This window comes from Mustela nivalis (genome assembly GCF_964662115.1).
Source record: "Mustela nivalis genome assembly, chromosome: 8".
Taxonomy (NCBI): domain Eukaryota; kingdom Metazoa; phylum Chordata; class Mammalia; order Carnivora; family Mustelidae; genus Mustela; species Mustela nivalis.
Genome location: NC_139027.1, coordinates 123,895,142 through 123,916,023, shown reverse-complemented (window position 1 = coordinate 123,916,023; position 20,882 = coordinate 123,895,142). Strand labels below are relative to the sequence as shown.

General features: G+C 50.6%; 1 protein-coding gene across 3 annotated transcripts in view; it reads left to right on the top strand.

Annotated features, from left to right (window-relative positions):
* Positions 1-12,727, top strand: part of KIAA1755 — a 49,578-nt gene extending 36,851 nt beyond the window's left edge. For 2 of the 3 annotated variants that reach the window (XM_082746311.1, XM_082746310.1), the window contains one exon: positions 293-3,612. In XM_082746311.1, the coding sequence (XP_082602437.1) occupies positions 293-991 (699 nt within the window). In that variant the 3' untranslated portion in view covers positions 992-3,612. Of the gene's footprint in view, positions 1-292; positions 3,613-11,035 lie in introns of those variants that run through there. The other variant, XM_082746312.1, reaches the window with a different exon arrangement.
* Positions 12,728-20,882: the final 8,155 nt, after the last annotated feature.

Below are 20,882 nucleotides of genomic sequence, written 5' to 3'. Positions count from 1 at the left end.
CAAGGGGTGAGTCTTTGTGGGCCCCCGAGGGGAGGAGACCATGCCTGAGGCTTCAAAGGGGGCTGAGGCCCGTTAGCTGATGGCAGGTGTGTTTACCTCAGGGAAGAGAGGGGACCCGTTGTCTTCGCTGGCAGCAGAGACATTCAGGGCCACGCACAGGAAACCAGGGCATTGACTGGGTGCTTCTTATGACTTCATCCCAACCGTACTTCCTCTCTGCTTGGAGACGGGCCTCCCTATCCTATGTCCTGCTCCTAGACTGAACCCCAACTTCCTCTCTTGTCGCCCCCAGATGACCTGGTTTCACACAGACTGCCAGGACCTGATGAGGCAGCTCAGGCTGGGCAAGGCCCAGAGGGCCAGCCCCAGGGACCAGCGCCGCCTCGACCGCTACCGGCAGCGCCTGGCCTTGGAGTTCCCTGCAGAGAAGCTCACGGCCATGGGGCTGCAGGTGGCCTCCCTGAGCCAGGAGGGCCTGGGCCAGGACCTGTGGGAGGAGGCCCGGGTGAGGCACGAGGAGATCCAGACCCTTCTGAAGAAGGCCCTGGCCCACTGCCCATGCCCAGAGGGGCCCAAGGCCCGCTCAGCACCCCCGGAAGTCAGAAGGGCAGCTCCCAAGGGCCAGGGTCCGAATGGAGATGTTGCTTCCAGAGGAAGGTGGGGCCTGCCCCCTTCGGACTTACCGGGCCTGGACCATTTACCAAATCCCTGCTGGCCTCGGGCCCACAGAGAGGGACAGAACAGAAATGTGAAGGTGGGCTTTCTGCCCCAGGAAGCTGGTCGGGCCGTAGAGGCTGAAGAAGGCAAAGGCCCCCAGGAGCCCTTTTGGTTTCCAGCCCCTGAGCCCTTTGACCCCCTCTTCTCCCGGCAGCGACTCCTCAGGCAGAGCAAGACCCCCCAGCCTACTGGGGGCAGCTTCTCCTCGGAGGGGACAGACTCACAGACGTCTCTGGAGGACTCACCCCAGACGAGTCCCCCTGCCTCCCTCTAACTAGGACCTCCACCAATGGCACCAGGCCTCCAGGCTGGCTGGGGAGGGGCCCAGCGACAGGAGGGAGCCCCGGCTGGGGCTCGTGAGCACTCACTGTGTGTTTGACCCACGCTGGGAGAGGGGAAGAAGCTGAACCTGTTCCCCTGCCCCAGAAACTTCTAGAAAGACGTGACTCACCATCAGAATAGTGAGAATGGAGGGCAAAGCAGGACACGGTGGAGCCCAGGACCGACTCCACAACCCCCGGGGCCCGTGGTGGAAAGAGCTGTTGGTACAGACCCTTTCAGAGGTCTTAGTCTCAGGCAAGCCAGACACCCACCGGGAGTGCAGGGGTGCATAAGGTGCCCCTGGGGGCCCACGGGACCTCGTTGCCAGAAGTGGGGGGGATTCGGGCTCAGCTTCTGATCCGGGACGGGGATCCCGGTGCCTGTTTATTTGGCTGTGATTTCAGGAACCAGTGGTGGAGGAGAAGGGAGGTGAGTGGGAGGAATAAAGGGTGTGTGGTCAAGTGAATCCGTGCTGGCTGACGGGTTTATTCTCTGGGCGGGCCTGGGGTAAAGTGAATCCCAGAAGGAGGAAGGGCAGGGAAAGCTCGCTCTCTTGCTCGCTCGCTCTCAAGGTCTCCTCCCACCGACAAGGCCATCCTCTCACCCTCCAGGGTTCCTGGTCTGGTCCTCTCCCTGGGAGCTCCAGAGAAAACCCTCTCCCCCTCTGATGTTCTGTCTTCTCTCCCCCCTACCCATTTCAGACTCTATGAATTCCACTCCCCCCACCCCAGGTCCCCACCCCACTTGCCCTGCTTTAGGCAACGCTACTAGTGCCCAGTGTCTTAGCCTCGTGCTGGTGGTTGGGGTGGGTGAGAGCGGGGAGACCACATCTCCATCCAGCAGGGGGACGGGCCCCTCTGATCTCACAGCGAAGCGGGGGAGTGAAGTTCTTGTCCCACGGAGTTGAAGAATGAATTTTGGGGACAAAGGAGAGTGAGTAATGAGGTGGAGTTTTACTAAACAAGAACACAGACAAAGGAATCTCGGGAGTGAGAGGGGTCCTGACAGGGAGGCCGATGTGGGTCCCCATTGACACTCTTTTATTTAGGACTGATCGGGGCCCTGTGGCCTTATCATTCTTGTGCTGTCTTGGTTTGAGTAAGGACCGGTGATAACATCTTGAATAGCCTACTTCTTCTTTGGGGTCAAGTTATTCTTTGCTGGTCACAATGTGACTGTCATAAAAAGATTCCCCACCTCTGACGCCTAGGGCAGGGTCGTCTGCTTTGTTCCCTTATTTCTGGTTTTGTTAGGCCTCAGCATTTCTGGAATTTCTGTGAGCCTAATCATGTAGCTCCTTACCTATCTCTCTCTACCTAGCCCTGCCTGTTGCTTCTCGAGTATCTAAAGATTCTATTTATTTATTTGACACACACAGAGAGAGGTCACAAGTAGGCAGAGAGGCAGGCAGAGAGAGAGAGAGAGAAGCAGGCTCCCTGCTGAACAGAGAGCCCAGTACGGGGCTTGATCCCAGGACCCTGAGATCATGACCTGAGCCGAAAGCAGGGCTTAACCCACTGAGCCACCCAGGCACCCCTCTTCTTGAGTATCTAGAAGACTGCCAGGCTTTCACATCACCCTGAGTAACCCTGGCTAGCACCTCCACTGAAGGTCATTTTGCTGGGAAAGGGTGAACCCCCCCATCTCCATCTAGAATGCATTAACAAGGTGGCCTCTGGGGGCTTGGCCCTGGAATTTTCCTGACTCTGGGCAGAGGGTGGGTACTCAGCTCAGCTCTGGAAAGAGAGGGAGGCGGGACTGGAGCATGCATAGGGGGACAAGGTGAGTGTTTCTTTGGAGACGGCTCAGCAAAGAAAGTAACACAAACCTCAATGCCCAAGATGGCTTCAGCAATCTTCTAGGACTCCAGATTTTTTTCACATGTGCTCTGTGGCCTGTCTGCCTCAGAGCCTTGAGCAGAGCTGATCAAAGGCAGCTTCCTAGGGGGTCCCACCCAGATAATTAAAATCAGGGCCTGGGAGCCAAGGCAGGGCTAGAATCTGCCTTTGTAATCAAGAGCTCAGGTGTGTCTCCTGTGACAAGGCGAGGTGGGGTATGGTGGGGCAACGCTTGGAGCTGGGGTCCGAGCGGGGCTGGCCCCCCCAGCCCAGGCCAGCTTTCATTCTTACGTTCCACTCTCCTGCCTTCCGTCCACACTGGCCAGAGGATGCAGGAGGCAGTTGCTGAGCCCACCTCCATCCATGCCTGTCGCCTCAGAGGGGGGCTGAAGGCTCTTGAAATGCTGTTGCTATAGCAACAGCATCCAACCAGTGGGGACCACAGGCAGGGAGCCAGGGCACCTGGGGTGCAAGGATGGAAACTAACTTTGGAGAGACGAGAATACAGACGCTGCAAGGGAAGAGGGGGGATGGGGAGGGGGATGGATGGTTCCAGAATCCTTACAAGGGAGGGCTCCCCAAAGCCATCTTGTGCATCCCTCTGTCTCTAAAAAGAGCCAACCCCCAACACCCCGTCTACATCCAGCAGTGCATGGTGGGGAGAGGGGATGCAGAAATGAAATCTAATGATGAATAATGACATATGCAAATAATAAATAATAATAGTAATAGCTAACATTTCGTCTGCAATTTCTTTGTGCCTACCTCGGGACTAAGCACAGTAGACGCTTTCCAGGGCTCCCTGGATCCTTCACAACAGTCCTGTGGGGCCAATACCAAGTTCAGTCCATCTTAATGAGGAGGAAACAGACATTTGAAGTGCCACACGGCAAGTGGCAGAGTCAGGACTTGGGGCCACGCTGACATTTTGGACTCATCTTGGGACAGTTTGGGCGGATTGCTGCTTCTGCACAGGCCACACGCTTTGTCCCCTCAGAAATCGTGCTGAGCCTGGCCGCTGCTGTGTACCCCAGCCGCCTCTGCTGGGCTGGTCTTGGTCCTCTGGGCGAGGCACCTCCGGTCTCCCGTAGCCCGCGAGCCAGTGTGGCAAAGTGGTCAGTCGCATGGCTCAGGAGCTGGACAGACCAAATTTCCGCCCGGGCTCTGTGCCTCAAGACCTGTGCATCCTTGGCCAAGTGATGCTACCTTTCTGTGCCTTGGTTTCCTTCCCCATACAATGAGGATAATCAGATCTCAAGCTTCGCTGTCAGTGCTAAATGAGTTCTGATGTGGAAAGTGCTGGGAAAGGTGCCTGGAGCATACTAAGTGCTTGAGGAGTGGTATCTAGCATCAGCATTGTACTCTGGCACCACCCCGGCCAGCCCATGCTTTCACTATCCAGCCGATCAAGGAAGAAATTTCTCCAGAGGCCACCAAGAGATTCCAAAAGAACGTCCTGCTCTTTGAATTGTGTGGACTTCTTAATTAGTTTTTTGATTGACTTCTGCCCTAACCTGCCCATGGTGGGGTTGTGGCGTGTGGTCTCCCCCAGGAGACGCCCCACAGGTGACCACAGAGCTATGTGTCAGCCAAGCCTCAGCCCCTCAGAGGCCGCTCTGGGGAGTGGAGGTGCAGGGTCCCTCCGTGCTGGTGGAAAGTCTGCCAGTGACATGACTGCGTCTAGCTCACCATGATGGGAGCTCCTTTCTCGTGCTTGAGGGGTTGGTGGGCACGAGGTGGTGGAAGGGGCAAGGCCCGAGAGGCAGGGACCTCCAGCGGCATTTACCCGCTGCTGCTGACTGCCCACATGACGCTGGGCAGGTTGCTTCCCCTCTGGCTTATCTGTCCAATCAGGTCACTAAATGAATAAGGAATTTTCTCATCTTTAGAGTCAGAGAGCCCTGCCTTTGAAGCTAAGCTTAACAGCCTAAGGACTCTGAGCAGAGGGCCACCTCTCAGTTTTTCCACCAGCACAATGGGTTTATCAAGGCTCCCGGGCCAGAGTGATAAGATCTCTGCATCCCCGAACTCCCAGACCTCTTTCCCTCTCCAGAGGGGTGACTGTCTGGTCAGGGAGCAAAGCCTTAGAAACCCATTGGGCAGTGGCTTGGTGCAGAGGTAAGACTGAGCCGAAATAGAAGTTAAGGCACTTGACAGTTTACAAGGTACTTTTTTATCCATCTGTTCTCTTACAATCCTGAGGGCACAAAAGTCATACTTTGGGATGTCCCCATGTTACAAATGAGAAGACTGAATAAAGACGGGCGAGAGGAGGTGCCCTAACCAAGTTCAGATGACAAGGAAAGGGGTCACAGGACAAAGAGGGGAAAGCTCAGGATCTGGACCCTGGTCTGATTAATGGCAAATTTGGGAGCGCAGATAAGCCTCCAACTTGTCGGCCACTCTGATGTGGGCACCCCCCCCCACCCTCCTGCCCTCAAGTTAGCCTGCCAGACCCGGACAGGGTGGCTGGTCGGAGTCAGGGCACAGGCTGCCCTCATAAAACAGGGACATTCTGTCCTCTGGGGACTGTGTACTGGCCTCCAGCCTGGAATAAATCCATCAGCCTCAAAACCCCACCCTAACAACCTTCCACCTAAAGAACTGGCTTTCTGAGGCTGGAGCCAGTGGGGCCTCTGGAAATAAGTGTTCTGGGTAGGCAACAGGACTCCCAAAGTCCCATCGCCTTCTGTTCGGAGCGTGATGAGGGACCCTGGGTGAACCCCTGCACTCCTCAGGCCTCACTTGCTCCAACTGTGAAATGGGATGGGACCAGCAGCTGATGGTAAATTGGTGTCATCTCACATATGGAACTCCCGCTCTGCCCTCCCAATTCCACCGCCCTCTCTGTGCACTGAGCACCTCTCCAGTGCTCAGGCTGGAAACCCGCCAGTTGTCCTTGAACTTCCCCATAGCCTGGAAATCCACCTGCCTATCTCTCTCTAACCTTCATTTCTCTCTCCCTCCACACTCCCTATCTTCATCCCAGCTTCCACCCTCTCTCCCCTGGATCCCCTGGACAGCTGTCCTGTGTCTCCTCCACGGTCTCCCTGCAGCCACTCGGGCCCCTTTCATGTGTCTTTCACGCAGAACCTAGAGGCACTTTCACAAAATGTCAGATAAGGTCCAGCCATGGTTCACACCACTCAGTGACCCCTCCGTGGCTCTCCAGATAAAGACCCACCCCTCGCAGTGATGCACAAAGCTCTGTGTGGTCAGGCCTCTGCCTACGGCTTTAGCCTCACCATCCCCCCCAATCTCCGCATTCTCTCTGACTTCTGGCAACACTGCAATTTCGGTTCCTCCACCATTCCAAACTCTTTCTAAGGTCAAGTTCCCTTAAAAGCAGACCTGGAGATGAGGGTCAGGTGCAGATGAGTTGTTGAAAGGCAATCAGGACAGAAAGGGAAGGAGGCCAAGGCGCAGTTGTAAACCAAGTGTCAGCCTCTGCCTGGTGACACGGGGACCCTGCAGGGCATTTTATACTGCCAAGGCCTATGGGGCTTTCTGCAAAAGGGTGCTACTCAAAGCAGGGCCCAGGAGCCCGAGGGCAGTCTTTGGAAGTCTTTGCAGGTACAGTCCCATGAGGATAATATTGAGTATAAAGAATACGTAGGAAGCGCTCACAACTAAATAGTAATAATAATAATAATAATAAAATAATTTTAAAATGGGCAAAAGATCTGAATAAGCATTTCTCCAAAGAAGATACACAAAAATGCCAATAAACAGACAAAAAGATGCTCAACGTCATTAGCCATCAGGAAAATGCAAATCCAAACAATAGTGAGGGACCACCTCACGTCCACTAGGAGGGATAGAATCAAAAAGTCAAATAAAGCAAGTGTTGGCGAGGATGTAGAGAAATTAGAAGCCTCATACACTGCTGGTGGGAGCGTAAAATGGCACAGCTACTTTAGAAAACAGTTTGCCAGGTCCTTAAATGGTTAAACATGAAGATACCATATGACCCAGCAATTCCATTGTGAGGAAGATAGCCAAGGGAAATGAAAACCTGGGTCCATGCAAAAATTAGTACATGAATATTTAGAATTAATTATTAATAATAACCAAAAGGTAGAAGCAACCCAAATATTGATCAACAAATGAATGGATAAACAAAATGTGGTGTATTCAAACAATGGGACATTAGTTAGCTGTAAAAAAATGAATGAAGTCACTTCCTAACTTATCCTATGAAGCCAACACTGTTCTATTACCAGAACCAGATAAAGACATCCCAAGTGGGGCGCCTGGGTGGTTCAGTCATTAAGCATCTGCCTTAGGCTCAGGACATGATCCCAGAGCCCTGGGATCGAGCCCTGCATCAGGCGAGCTCCCTCCTTGGCAGGAAGCCTGCTTCTTCCTCTCTCACTCCCCCAGCTTGTGTTCCCGCTCTTGCTGTCTCTTTCTCTGTCAAATAAACAAATAAATCTTAAAAAAAAAAAAAAGACATCCCAAGAAAAGAAAATTACAGACCAATATACCTTATGAATATACATAAAAAATCCTCAACAAAATACTAGCAAACCAAACAATATATTAAAAAAGATTATACAGCATGACCAATTGAGATTCACTTCAGGAATGCAAGGGTAGTTAAGCATAAGAAATAAATCAATGAAATATATCATATTAATAGAATGAAAGTTAAAAACCCACATAACCATTCTGATGCAGAAAGGCATTTGACAAAATCAAACACCTTTTCATGATAAAAGATAGTCATAAAACCAGGCAGAGAGAGGAAATTACTCAACTTGCTAAATGGCATTTATGAAAAACCCACAACATTAAACTCAACGGTACAAGAGTGAAAGCTTTCCCCCGAAGATCAGGAAAAAGACAAGGATGCCTGCTTTCACCAGCACTATTCAACATTGTACTGGAGGTTGTAGCCAGAGCAATTAGACAAGAAAAAGAAATAAAAGGGATCCAAATTGGAAAGGAAGTAAAATGGCCTCTATTCACAGATGACATAACCCTGTATACAGAAAATTCCAACTAACCCACAAGAAAACTACTAGAGCTAACATTTGCAGGATATAAGATCAACACACAAAAATCAGCTGTGTTTTTATATATCAGCAACGGATAATCTGAACAGAAAATTAGGGTACCTAGGTGACTTACCTGGTTAAGCAGTCAGCTCTTGATTTTGGCTCAGGTCATGATCTCAGGGTCCTGGGATTGAGCCCCGCATCAGACTCTGCGCTCAGTGGGAAGTCTGCTTCAGGATTATCTCTCTCCACCTTATCTCTTCTCCCTCCTTCCTCCCCACCCCGACTCTCCCTCTCTCTGAAATAAATAAATAAATCTTAAAAAAAAAAAAAGAAATCAATTCCATTTACAATAGCATCTAAAAGTATAAAAGCTAAGGATAAATTTAACCAAGGAAGTGAAAGACTTATACACTGCAAACTTTAAAACACTGCTGAAAAAATTAAAGAAGACCTAAAAACATGGAAAGACATCTCAGGTACATAGACAGGAAGATTTAACATTGTTAAAATGTCAACGCTACCCAAAGCAATCTACAGATTCAATGTAATCTGTATCAAAATTCCAACAGCCTTTTTTTTTTTTGCAAAAATGGAAAAACTGATCCTCAAATTCAGGTTGAATTCCAAGCAGCCCCAAATAGCCAAAACAACTTGGGAAAAAAAAAAAAAAAAAAGAGGACAAAGATGGAGAACCCACAGTTCCCAATTTCAAAACTTACTACAAACCTACAGTAATCAAAACAATATGGCATTGCCATAAAGACAGACATCCAGACAGATGGAATAAAATTGAGAGTCCAGAAATAAGTCCATATATCTACGGGCAATTGGTTTTCAACAAGGGTGCCAAGTCCATTCAGCAAGCAGTACTGGGACAACTAGATTTCTGCATGTCAGAGAAGGAAGTTGGACCTCTACTTCACACCATATAAAAATGAACTGGAAGTGGATCAATGACCCAGAAGTAAGAGCCAAAACTATTAAACTCTCAAAAGAAAACTTAGGAGTAAATCCTCATGAGCTTGGATTTCACCGTGGATTTTTAGATATGATGCTCAAATATGAGCAAACAAAGTAAAAATTGGTAGGTTTGACTTTATCTGGATGAAAACTTTTGTACATCAAAGGACATTATTAGGAAAGTGAAAAAAGCCAACTTACAGAATGGGAGAAAATATTTGCAAATCATATATATATTGAGGGTTTAATATCTAACATATGTGAAGGACTACAGGGGTGCTTGGGCAGCTCAGTTGGTTAAGCGATCAACTCTTGATTTTCGCTCAGGTCATGATCTCAGGGTCATGAGCTCAAGCCTCATGTTGGACTTTGTGTTGGGCATGGAACCTGCCTAAAAGTCTCTCTCTCCCTCTGCCCTCCCACCCCTGGCTCTTGCATACATTCTCTCTCTCTAAAAAAAAATAAAAAATAAATATATATATATATATATATATATATATATATATATATATAATAAAATCTATGAAGAACTACAAGAACAACAAAAGATAAACAACCCAATTTTAAAATGGGTAAAGAAATTAAACAGACATGTCTCCAAAGATATACAAATGGCCAGCGAACATGTGAAAAGATGCTCAACATAATTAGTCATTAGGGAAATGCAAATCAAAAACAGTAAAATATCATCTCATGCCTATTAGGACGACTCTCATCCAAAAAGCAGAAAATCACAAATGTTGGTAAAGGCATAGTGAAATTGACGCCCTTGTGTTGCTGACGGGAATGTAAAATGATGCAACTACTGTGGAAAAGTTCGAGCATTCCTCTAAAGGCTCAACATAAAATGACCCAGCAATTCCACTCCTCGGTGTACACCCCAAAGAAATGAAAATAGGGACCCAGCCAGGTACTTGTATACCAATGCCCACGGCAGCATCATTCATAAGAGCTAAAAAGTGGAAACAATCAAAGTGTCCACCAACAGATAAATGGAGAAACATAGTATGTCCATAAGACGGAAAATTATCCATCCATAAAAGGAATGAAGCTCTGATGTCTGCTATGACATGGATGATCCTTGAGAACAGTATGTTAAGTGAAATAAGCCAGACAAACAGGACCAATATTGTATGATTCTGTTCTACGAAATATCTAGCATAAGCAAATTCATAAAAACATAAGGTATGTGAGAAGTTATGGGGCCTGGGGTACATGGGTGCCTCAGCTGGTCGAACATCTGACTCTGGATAACAGCTCAGGTCTTGATCTCAGGGTCCTGAGTTCAAGCCCCATGTTGGGCTCTGTGCTGGGCATGGAGTCTACTCTGGGGAAAAAAAAAAAAATTCCCAGGGTCTGGGAGGAAGAGGGAATGGGGAATTATTTTTTAATGCATACAGAGTTTCCGTTCGGGGGGATGCAAACGGAGATAGTGGTGATGACTGCACCTTGTGAATGGAATTAAAGCCACTGAATTGTACGCTTGAAAATAGTTAAAATGGCAAATTTTATGTTATATACCTTTTATCACGATAAAAAATTTCTAAAGGGAAAAGAACTGATCCATGCTACACGGGGATGAAGCTTCAGGTTAAGGAAAAGAAGGCAGTCAGGAGAAATTATATGTTACATGACTCCATTTATATGAAATGTCCCGAACAGGCAAATCAGTAGAGACAGAAAGTAATTTAGTGGTTGCTTAGGGCTGAACATGTGGGGTGGGAGGGTATGAATCCTTGAGGAGGAAAAGGTTCCTTTCGGAGGTCATGAAGATGTTCCGAAATTGACTATGTATATCTGTGAGTACAATAAAGAACTATTGGATTGTACACTTTGGGTGAATTGTATGGTATATGAATTATACCTCAATAAAGCTTTCTTTTCTTTTCTTTTTTTTTTTAAGTCACAGAAGGGATGCAAAGAGACAAAAAGCGATCATACGGAATGGGAATGGAGGTATAGTGTTGACAATGTCTGCTTAGAAGTTCTTCCTTGTGTCAGGGCCTGGAATGTTCTTCTCCTTCTTTTTCAATTGGTTAAGTCCTTATGCTTCAGATATCAGCCATAGGGTGGGCCTTTCCTGGCCACTGAGGACAAGTCTTAAAACCAGGCACTTCTCTATCACAGCACTATCTCAATTGCCGTTTTGTAATATTTTATTAATGCTCATATCCCTTTCTAAACTGTGAGTTTCAGGATAGCAGGAACTGAAAGTCTCGGTTCAACATATCCTCGGCGCAGGGAAGGAACTCCACAAGATTTGTTAGATGAATGAATGAATGAATGAATGAATGCCAACTTTGATCAATTAGTAGGGACTGCCTAGAGCACACCGCTGACTCAGTAAGAAGAATTCAACGGTTGATTAACGATGTCTGCCACGGAGGCTGGCGCCGATAAAAGTAATAGCGGTACCCCACATTTGGGGTCCCGGAACTAGGTACGGCCACATCTCAGGGTCTGCTGTCAGAGGGCGCTCTAGAAACAGTCTGGTCTCTCCCCCAGCTCCAGGGGAGGTGGGGGGCAAGGAGGGAGTGCAGTTGTCATCCCAGCTGGCCTTGATAATCAATCACACAGCCATGCGGTGCCCGTTAGGATTTGTCACCAAGCCACATCCAGGTGCGCCAGGCAAGAGTAGGCAGGCTCATTTGCATCTCATCTGCATGGAAATTTGCATACGCCTCCGCAGCCCTGTCTCCTTGCAATTTTCAAGTTAAAATGTCATTATCGCTCCTGTGAAGCCTGTTATTTCTTGATTTCATTCTCCCTGCTCCTCTACCCACATTCCGCCCCCACCCTCCAACGCACACACCCCAGACACTCAAGCCTGGGTTGGGAGGAACCGGCTTTGAGCTTTGGTTCTGTTGCTGATTCACTGGTGACTTCCCTTTCTGGGCCACGTCAGGGCCACTGAGCCCAGACGCAGGAATGCGGCTGAAGCAGCCACCCCTCAACCAGCCACAGCCAGGCTGATGCAAACTCGGCCCCTCCGTGTCCTCCACACAAAGCCTCTGCTGCCCCAGCTCTACGCCTTCTGCCCAGGCTGTGTACTCCTCCTGCAAAAGCCTTCTTCCTCTTCTGAGAGCAGAAGTCCAACCTGCTAATCCTGGGGCCTGGGCTGCTGAAGCCAGTTGGATGAGGAGTAGACATGTGACCCAAGCTCGCCAGTGAGCCTTTCCCCAGGACTTGAATTTGGGAATCCGAGATGCTGGGCAGGTTCTGAATCGAGCGTGTTGTATAACTTGAAGGGCAGCAGGCCGCTGAGTCACGTGTCCCTAGAAGGCAGGAAAGTAGTCCTCGGTGGCGGTGACTACAACTGAGGGGCCCAGAGCCAGCTCTGAGAGGCCCAGAGGCGGCGAGGGCCCTAGGCCCAGGTCCAGTCACCAGCCCTCCTCCGAGGCCAGGCTGCTCACCTGCTTCCCGCTTTCACCCCGCTGTGCGAGCCCAGACTCTTTCTCTTGAGCTCCATTCCAGCTGGCTCTAGGGCCTTGTGTTGCTTGCAACCGGGACAAAACATTAGGCTGATGAAATGTGAGCCCAAGGACCCCAAAAAGAACTTTTGAGGGAAAAGACTCTGATACTTGACATCTCTAATACGGCATGGAAGTTGTCATGAAGAGAAAAAGCAGAACTTCAGTGAACTATCTTTTTGGGTGCTCCTATGGGGACAAACGGACATCAGAAGCTCTTTAGAAACAGGACCTATGGCCTTAATCTTCCAAAGAATCTGGACTGCGACCCTGCCCAGGGGCCACCTCCTCCAGGAAGCCCACTGTGATGCCCACATCGAAGTCAGAAAGGCCCTCCTACATCTCCGAATTCCACAGCTCTGGGTCTGTCCTTCAAGCCTTCATTCCCACAGGACTGTGCATAGGGCAGGGCCCTATCCGAGACCTTGAGCTCCACTCCTTTCAGTTCCTGGCCTCATTAGTTAATAACAATAAAATTCATATAATACAACAATGGCCTCTTACTTTCTGAGCATGTAATCTATGCCAAAATTGTTATGGATGATTTACCTGCATGTTATCTGAGTTCATCTTCACAACAGTCCTTTGGGGGTGGGTTGATCTTATGGATGAGAAAACCCAGGGTCAGGGAGGTTAGGTAAAAGGCCTGAGCTCAAACAGCCCTCAAGAAGTCGAACCAGGATGTGAACCCAGACAGTCTTATTTCAGAGGGTGTGCTCTAAAGCTCTGCACGCAGATTTGAACTCCCCATCCCCAGGCACGCTGTATGACTTGAGGTGTTCTCAAAAATATCTTGCTATGAACTCTTTCGCCCCAGTTTGTGGCCGGTGCTTCTGTGTCAGACTTAATACTTTAATTAAGTCTTAGACAGTCTAGGTTAATGCCTCCTTTCCCCACATAATTATTAATAGCTCCCCAAAGTGTTCTGGTTTGGATAGTAAATTACATGATCGCCCCACCCATCTGGTGCCTTTCCTCGGAGGACAATGCTATCCCAGGAGTGGGGGAGGGGAGGGGCAGGCCTGGTGGCTACCTCACTGCCCAGGACTGGTAGGAAGGCTGAAGCCAGAGCAGCCTCCGGGGCTGTGGGGATGTGGAGATGAGTCATGGGAACTATCTGATCAGTTGAAGTCTGCAGGGAAGGAGCTGGGGGCTCCTCTGTTCTTCTATCATTCCTAGGCATCCTACTCACGCTGGGGAAGGAGCCACGTGGGCAGGATGTCGCAAAGATCCGGCTGCAGCTTCTGCTCCCTCCCCTGCCACCCTCAACTATCCAGAAGAGGGGTGCCCTGATTTTCTCTCTGGACCTCAGTTTGCCTATCTGTTAAAATGGGGACAATTATCCTGGCTCGAATTGCCAAGAGGTCGAGATAGGATGGCCGGAAGTGGGATGCCTGGAGGGGCCACCTGGTTCCACACCACCTCCTCCCCCAGGAACTCCTGTTAACATAGCCTCATCTAGCTGGGGGTGTTGGCGGTTCTAGTTGCTAATGACCCTGGGGCAGGAAGTGCCAAAGTGTCTGAGCAAGGGCCTGGACTACGCCCGAGTGCCCAGCAAGGTCAGAGCGGGCCACTTCCCTCTCTCTGAGGGCGTGGGTGCTGGGCTCAGGGGCTCACCCGTCTCAACCATCTCTTTCCTGTGTCAGTCACATTGCCTCCTCTAGAAGACGGGAGTGTCAGGAAGAACCCCTAACCCTCCGGCACTGTCATGGGATTGGGTAATGAGGGGCATGTAGCGCTCCGCCTGGGGGTTCCATGAATGGGAGTTCACGTTATTATTTATAATCATATCCATTTATAAGAGATTCTGAGCCCTAAGAGGCCTCGGCTTGGCCACCTCAGTGGAAGGACACAGAGCCCGGGTTCAAGTCTCAGCTCTGTTGCTGATGTACGGGGAGCCCTTCCCCTTCTCTGAGCCCCCCAGATGCTTCTCCCAATGCTGGAGGGAGGATCAGACCCCAGCAGACTAGAAGGTGGGAATCTACTAGATCTGATTCCAGGGAGCTGTTGTTTATCTAACTGGGGGCTGGCCTGACTCTCACGTCTTTCCCCAGAATCTCAGGGACCCAGATTTCCATGATCCTTTCCCCCTCTGAAGGCAGCTCAGAACCACAGTGACCTTGCCTTGCTCCGGGCCCTATTCAGAGGCCCTATTTTGACCAATCGCTGTCTGAGAGTCTCTGCTCTCCAGGCCAGGCCAGGAGCCCCGCTCCCCGCTCCCCGCTCCAGCCCTCAACACAGAATTGTGTCCTCTGGCTGGAGAAGGCATTTCCCAGCTGGTTTTGTCTCAACATTTCCCTATCTGTTTGGCCAACCCTCCTGCAAATGCCAGGGTCATAGGGCGGATGTGTGTGGGGGGTGGGGTGGGGGGGTTGCTTTTGTTTCCTGCATTGTTTGTAAGAAAAAAGCTTAACCACTTTTCCCTCTGCAGGAAGAGCCCAAGGATCAGCTCTGGAAGGAGATCCAGGATGGATCATGGGCTTGAGTTTGACTGGAGAAGTCTTAGTTGGGTCCGAGGGAGGGGTCAGAGGAGAATGGGCTTCCGGTGACAGGGCTGGGGCTGCCTGGAAGCAGAGAAAGAGATCCCGGGCCCAGATGCCACATCACGTGTATGTGGCAGACTGTGTTTCCCAAAGATGACCATGACATCGCCCATGGAGCTATCCCTCTGACTTTCCTTCCTGGAGTGGGGGGCTAGGAGGTTGTCTATAGTCCCTCCCCTTTGTGACTCTTTTGACCCGCCGAGCGTGGCCAAAGGGGTGCTCCGTGGCTTCCAAAGCGAAGTCATAAAAATGAACCTCCACTTTGCTCTCTTGGAAGCCAGCCACCATGCCGTGAGGAAACCGCAGCTAGTCCACACAGAGAGGCCACCGGGAAAGGCCACATAGAGGTTTCTGGCCAGAGCCTCCCTGAGCCCCCACTGACAGCTACACTTGATGGCTAGATCTGCAAGTGCAGATTGCTTCTGGGTAATTCCAGATTCCAGCCATTGAGTCAGCATTCAAGTATTCCCAGCTGACATCACAGATCAGGACAAACTGTCCCTAATGGGGCTAGATCTGAAATCCTGACCCACAGAACCCAGGAGCCTCAGGAAATGGTCGTTTTATGTGACGGACCCACTGCTGAGTGGTTTGTAGTGCAGAGATAGTGCTGAACACAGTGCTTTGCAGAGGGCTGCCCCCTCCCCTAGGATGTCTGCTCATTGCTCAGGTAAAGAAGCAGATTCAGGGGGCTCGGTTGGTTGGACGACTGCCTTCGGCTCAGGTCATGATCCTGGAGTCCTGGGATGGAGTCACATATCGGGCTCCCAGCTCCATGGGAAGTCTGCTTCTCCCTCTGACCTTCTCCTCGCTCCTGTTCTCTCTCACTGTCTCTCTCTCAAATAAAGAAATAAATTCTTTAAAAGAAAAAGAAAAAAAGAAGAAGCAGATTCAGAGGGACCAGGGACTGGTTCAGGGTCACACGGTGTCCGGCGGCTCCCTGCTCCATGGCCGGGGAGGTTCCGACTAAACCAGATGCCTTAGAGTGACAAGCCCAGGAGAGCCTTCACGTGGGGCCACGGCCTGTTTTGTAAGCGGGCTTTACTGTAACACAACCACACCCGACCGTGCCCGCTTACACCACAAGGGCACGATCCAGTATGGTCCACAAAGCCTAGAGCATGACTCTCTTGGCTCTTTCCAGAAACTTCACCTTCTTTAAACGCCTGGAGAATCTGCAGCGCCCCCACCACCCCGGAAACTCAAACCTCCTGAGGGACAAATAGGAAAATTCTCCACAAAAACCTCTTGCGTTTACCCCCCAGGAGGCCTGGGACCTAATCTCCTTCTCTCTATGCTTCAATTTCCTCTTCCTAGAAATAGGGCAGTAACTGTCACCTCTTCTGACAGGTGTGGGGTGCCTGGGGAATCTAATGCAGGTGAAGTCCCACGGTGCACACACCCAGGGCCCAGGGCATCCCCTCGCTCCTCTTCTGTTCTCCCAGAGAAGTTTCTGGCAGGCAGGGAGGGGTAAGAATGGAGCCAGAGCCCCCAGAGAAATTAGTTCCCTGGCCTTGGTGGCTTCACCTCATTTGTGATGTTAATTGCATAGATTTGCATAATGTGCTCACTGAGGTGTTATTTCACTTGCACATTTAAATCATTTAATCATCTGTGTTTTTCCCCTCTTAATCTTGAGGATGCCAAGATGGGGCGGGGGAGGTAAAAGAAAGAAAGGAAACAGTCTCTAAGTTTCTCTCTCTCTCCTTTCTCTCTGTTTCTCTCCCAAACACACACACATACACTGACAAAAGGCACTCCTGCATGTTCAACACACTCTCCCTATCACTGGACTCCAGCCACACTGGCCTTTTGCCATTCCCCACAGGTTACACACATTGTTGCCTCAGGACCTTTGCACTTGCTTTTCTTCTGCTTGGTGTATCTTTTCTCCAGATATCCATGTCGTTCCCTCTCATACTTCCTTCAGATCTTTACTCAAACATTACTTCTAAAGAGAATAATATTTTCTCCGTCTCCCTGTCTTGTTTACTAGCTTCTATCCTTCTGTATTTTTCTGCAAAGCCCTTGTCACCACCAGCGTTGTAGTACATTTGTCTATGTGTCCTCTGTGAAGTGAACACCCTTAGTCGAATGTAAGCACTATAAGGGCAGGAATTTGGGTTTTGATTTTTGTGGGTTGTTGTTGTTGTTTGCTTTTTTAATGTTTACTACTGTCTCTCTTTGTGCCTAGAACAGTAGCTGGCACATAGTAGAAACTCAGTAAATATTTGTCAAATTAAGGAGCTCCCACTGAAGGCTTGAAGGCCCCGGAAGGATAAGCTGTGATCACTGTACCATTAGAGATTGCCCAAGAACAGACTCCGAGGCGCTGTCAGTTCTGAGCCCAGGATGCAGGTTTGCTACCACCAAAGACGGTCTTTTTTTTTTTTTCAGAAATGGAGCCATTTCTGGAAGTGCCCTCAGAACACTGACCGCAGGTCAGATTCCCCCGGGGGCTGACATTTCCCAGGCTGGCCAGAGCAGCCATCTGGGCCTTGGGAGTTGGAACAGACAGTCTTCTGGGGAACTAGGCAGTTGTTTCGCAACCCATATGTGACATTGTATGTGGAGGCAACCGGAGGTTGGGCTGATAAGCCCAGGTCAGTCATTATCTGACTGTGGAGGATGCAAGGAGGCAGCGCCTGATCACATGGACAGAGGTCATGGAGAGGCCTGAAGACCTGTTGTTTCCCCTTCTTGGTGGATGCTTTGAGCCAACAGTCAGCTGGAAGTCGGAGCCTCATTCACACCATTGCAGCTGTGAGGAAACCAGGGGCCAGCCCGGAGGATCTGCTTGCTCAGGTGTCCCGAAGAGGACCCGCCTCACCTAGGACATCCCGGGCTGAGAGGCCTCGGTCAGGGAAGCGTCAGGCAGCTGCTCCTGCTGCCTTTGTGGTCCCACTCCCTCCTCCAGGTCTCAGCTCAGACGGTCAGCTCCTCAGGGAAGCCCTCCCGATACCCTTGGTTTAGGTCAAGTTTCTTTATTCTCAGAGAATCACATCCTTTCCCTTAAGAGCCCACGTCTCTTTGCAGCAACCCCCTGGTGATTTTTGCACCTGTGTCCCCAACCAGGTTCAAAGCTCCAGGAAGACAGGGACCATGCAAGGCTGTTCCTATGACCACCCCATCCCTGTGGTGTGTGGTTCTTGGGTCTTGTTGGCTCCCAATTGAATGGATGTACACAGCATGTGCACATCTGTGGAGGTGGGACACTGCAGAAGCATTTTGCAGATGACAAGGCAGCCACAGGTGCCAGCCAGGGGGACAGGCGTGGTCGCTCAGTCCCCCGCAGCACTGGGAGCTCCATGAGGGATAAGTGTTCCTCACTGACTCCAACCTATTCTAACTCTAAACATCAACATCCTACTGCCTGTTGAAGCCCCAAATGGGAAATTCAGGTTCAGAAAAGAGCCTCCCCTAAACTATGCATGTGCCAGGAGGTCGGGGGTCTGTTCTAGAAAGTTCCAGAGAAACTGCCTGGCCTTCAGCTTCCCCATCTTTGCTGAGTGTCCTTGGCCCAGTCCCCAGCATCCCTGCAGCATCTCCTGACCCTAGTCTGGGTCAGAGAAGATTCTGGGGGAACTCAGAAACATGGACATCAGGGCTGAGGTGGCCAGTGGAAGATCTTCTTAGGTTGGCCCTTGCCTCATCTTTCCCTACTCTTGCTTCATGAGGACTGGCCTCCTAGCCGCTTCCTATGGAAACTGCACACTCGTGCACACTCTCCCAGGGCTTTGTCCCTCCTGTTCTCATTGGCCTGCCTGGCTAACTCCTACACATACTTCAATGCACAACTCTAGCATCGCCTCCTCCTGGAAGCCTTCCCTGATCATGTTCCTCCCCAGGTTGGGTTTAGCACCTTTTCTGGGCACCCACATCTCCTCTGGGCCTCTGGGTCCAGCCCAGAGCTGGCCATATTTGCACATTTTTAGTAACTGCGTCTTGACTTATCTGTGTCCAGGAGCATTGGGACGGGTGTGCTTCTAAGTGAATCCCAAACACCCAGCACAGGGCCTGGACTATAGTAGGTGGTCAAATTTTGTGAACAGGTGAGGATACCAAGCCATGTCCAGAGGGCAGGGGTGTCTATAACTTATCGTGGGTTTGTCTGATGTTTGGTTTCTTTTCTTTTTTTAAGATTTTATTTATTTATTTGACAGAGAGAGACACAGCAAGAGAGGGAACACAAGCAGGGGAAGGATCAGAGGGAAAGGTAGAAGCAGGTTTCCCACTGAGCCGGGAGCCCGATGCGGGGCTCCATCCCAGGACCCCGGGATCATGACAGGAGCCAAAGGCAGATGCTTAATGACTGAGCCACCCAGGTGCCCCTTGGTTTCATTTTTTTGTTTATTTTCCTTTTTCAAGGAAATGGTCTCAGTCTTGAGGGGCCCTGCCTTAGCCGTCTCTTTAGCAGGGACGTGTGGGCTCTGGCACCAAAGGAGCAATCGGCAGGGGCTGGGGGAGCAGATGACACCCTCCTTCTGCGCACCCTGCACCCTCCCAGCCTGTCCCGCCTTCTCCTAAGCCCCTGCAGCCTCACACTGTCTGGGTTCGGCCTACCACCTCACTAGCTCTGAGTAAATCACTTCCCTGCTCACTGCCTCAGTTTCCCCAGCTGTGACATGAAGAGCTCAAAGTCCCTGCTGGCATTCTGAGTTTTCTCTCCCTGTGTCTTGCTCCTGGGTTGGGGGTGGGGAATGAAAGGGCCAAAACATCTATTCAGGGACAGAAGGGGGTCTCTTCTCAGGGGAGCGGGCTGGAGCTTGGGGGCAGGCTGGGGGGCCTCACCCTGATAAGCCCAGCCTCAGCTCTGGGGAGGGCAGCTTTGCCACTGAGGCCCCCAGCAGGGCCGGGCAGGCTGAGCTAGCAGAGGGAGGAGGCTTGTTTTGCAGGGCCTGGCCTTCCCTAGGGGAAGCCCTTCCTTGGCCTGTAGGGCTTGGCCCAGCCCTTGGCCCAGCCTGGCCTCTGCTGGGGGTAGGAGACTCTAGAGGGTAAGCCTGGCCTGGTCCCCGTCTACAGCCTTGACTCTGACCTGGCCCCACTTTGGCCTTCCCTGATTTTTCAGCCGGGCATGTCTTCCCTGGAGACCACCTTCAGAGGTCTGGCTCTCCTGAATGAGCAGGGATGAGCAGAAGTTAGGGAAGAAGGGCTGCCTGTAGCGGCGACCGTAGGAATTGATCAGGGTGAGATCTTTGGGTAGTACAGTGTGGTGGTGAAGAGGCTGATGAGTACTTTTTTATTGAATCCCAGTTCTGTCTTTCAACTTTTCTGGGCCTCAGTTTACCCATCTGTAAAATGGTACCAGTAACGGTATCTGTTTACCTCTTGGGGTTGCTAGGAGGATTGGCTACGCGATTATTGGCGTGTAGCAGCGCATGGCACGCAGCCAATGCTCTGTAATAAGTTTGTACTCAGCTCTGTGGACCTGTGGGACACCAGATGTCCAGATCCTTCTCTGAAATTCTAGTCCTTGGAGGCCTGAGTAATACCAAGCAGATGGACAGCAGGACAGACAGCAAGAAGTGTCCAGGGAGTGAGGAAGGAGGAGTAGAACATGAAGTGAGTAGAAGGCATTTTTCTTCGGGAAGGTGGACTGCTTTATGTTCAGAGACCCTCAGAGTGTGTGTAAACGTGGTCGAGGTAGATAAGGGGGTGAGCGCACTGCCTGGGGCTGGGGTCAGGAGAGCCTGGGTCCCAGCTTCAGTGCACACCTGCCTTGCTGTGTGACACACACAAAAGGCACTGCCATTTGCAGCCCCTTGGTTTCCTGGGGGCCAGGTCCATCTGGTCTCAAGGGGTTTTTCTAGCACAACCGATGGCTGGATCTAGCACACCAAACTCTGAGCCACTGGCAGAAGACAGGGCTCTGAATCTCGCTCTGATTATCCTTTCCCTTTGGCTCAGGCAAGGACCTGATGCCCATTTTACAGAGGGGAAAACAGGTTCGTGGACGGAGACACTCACTAACAGTTTGTCACCTTTCAGTGGCAGGGATTGGTTCCAGAGCCCTTCCGGGTGTGCAATTAC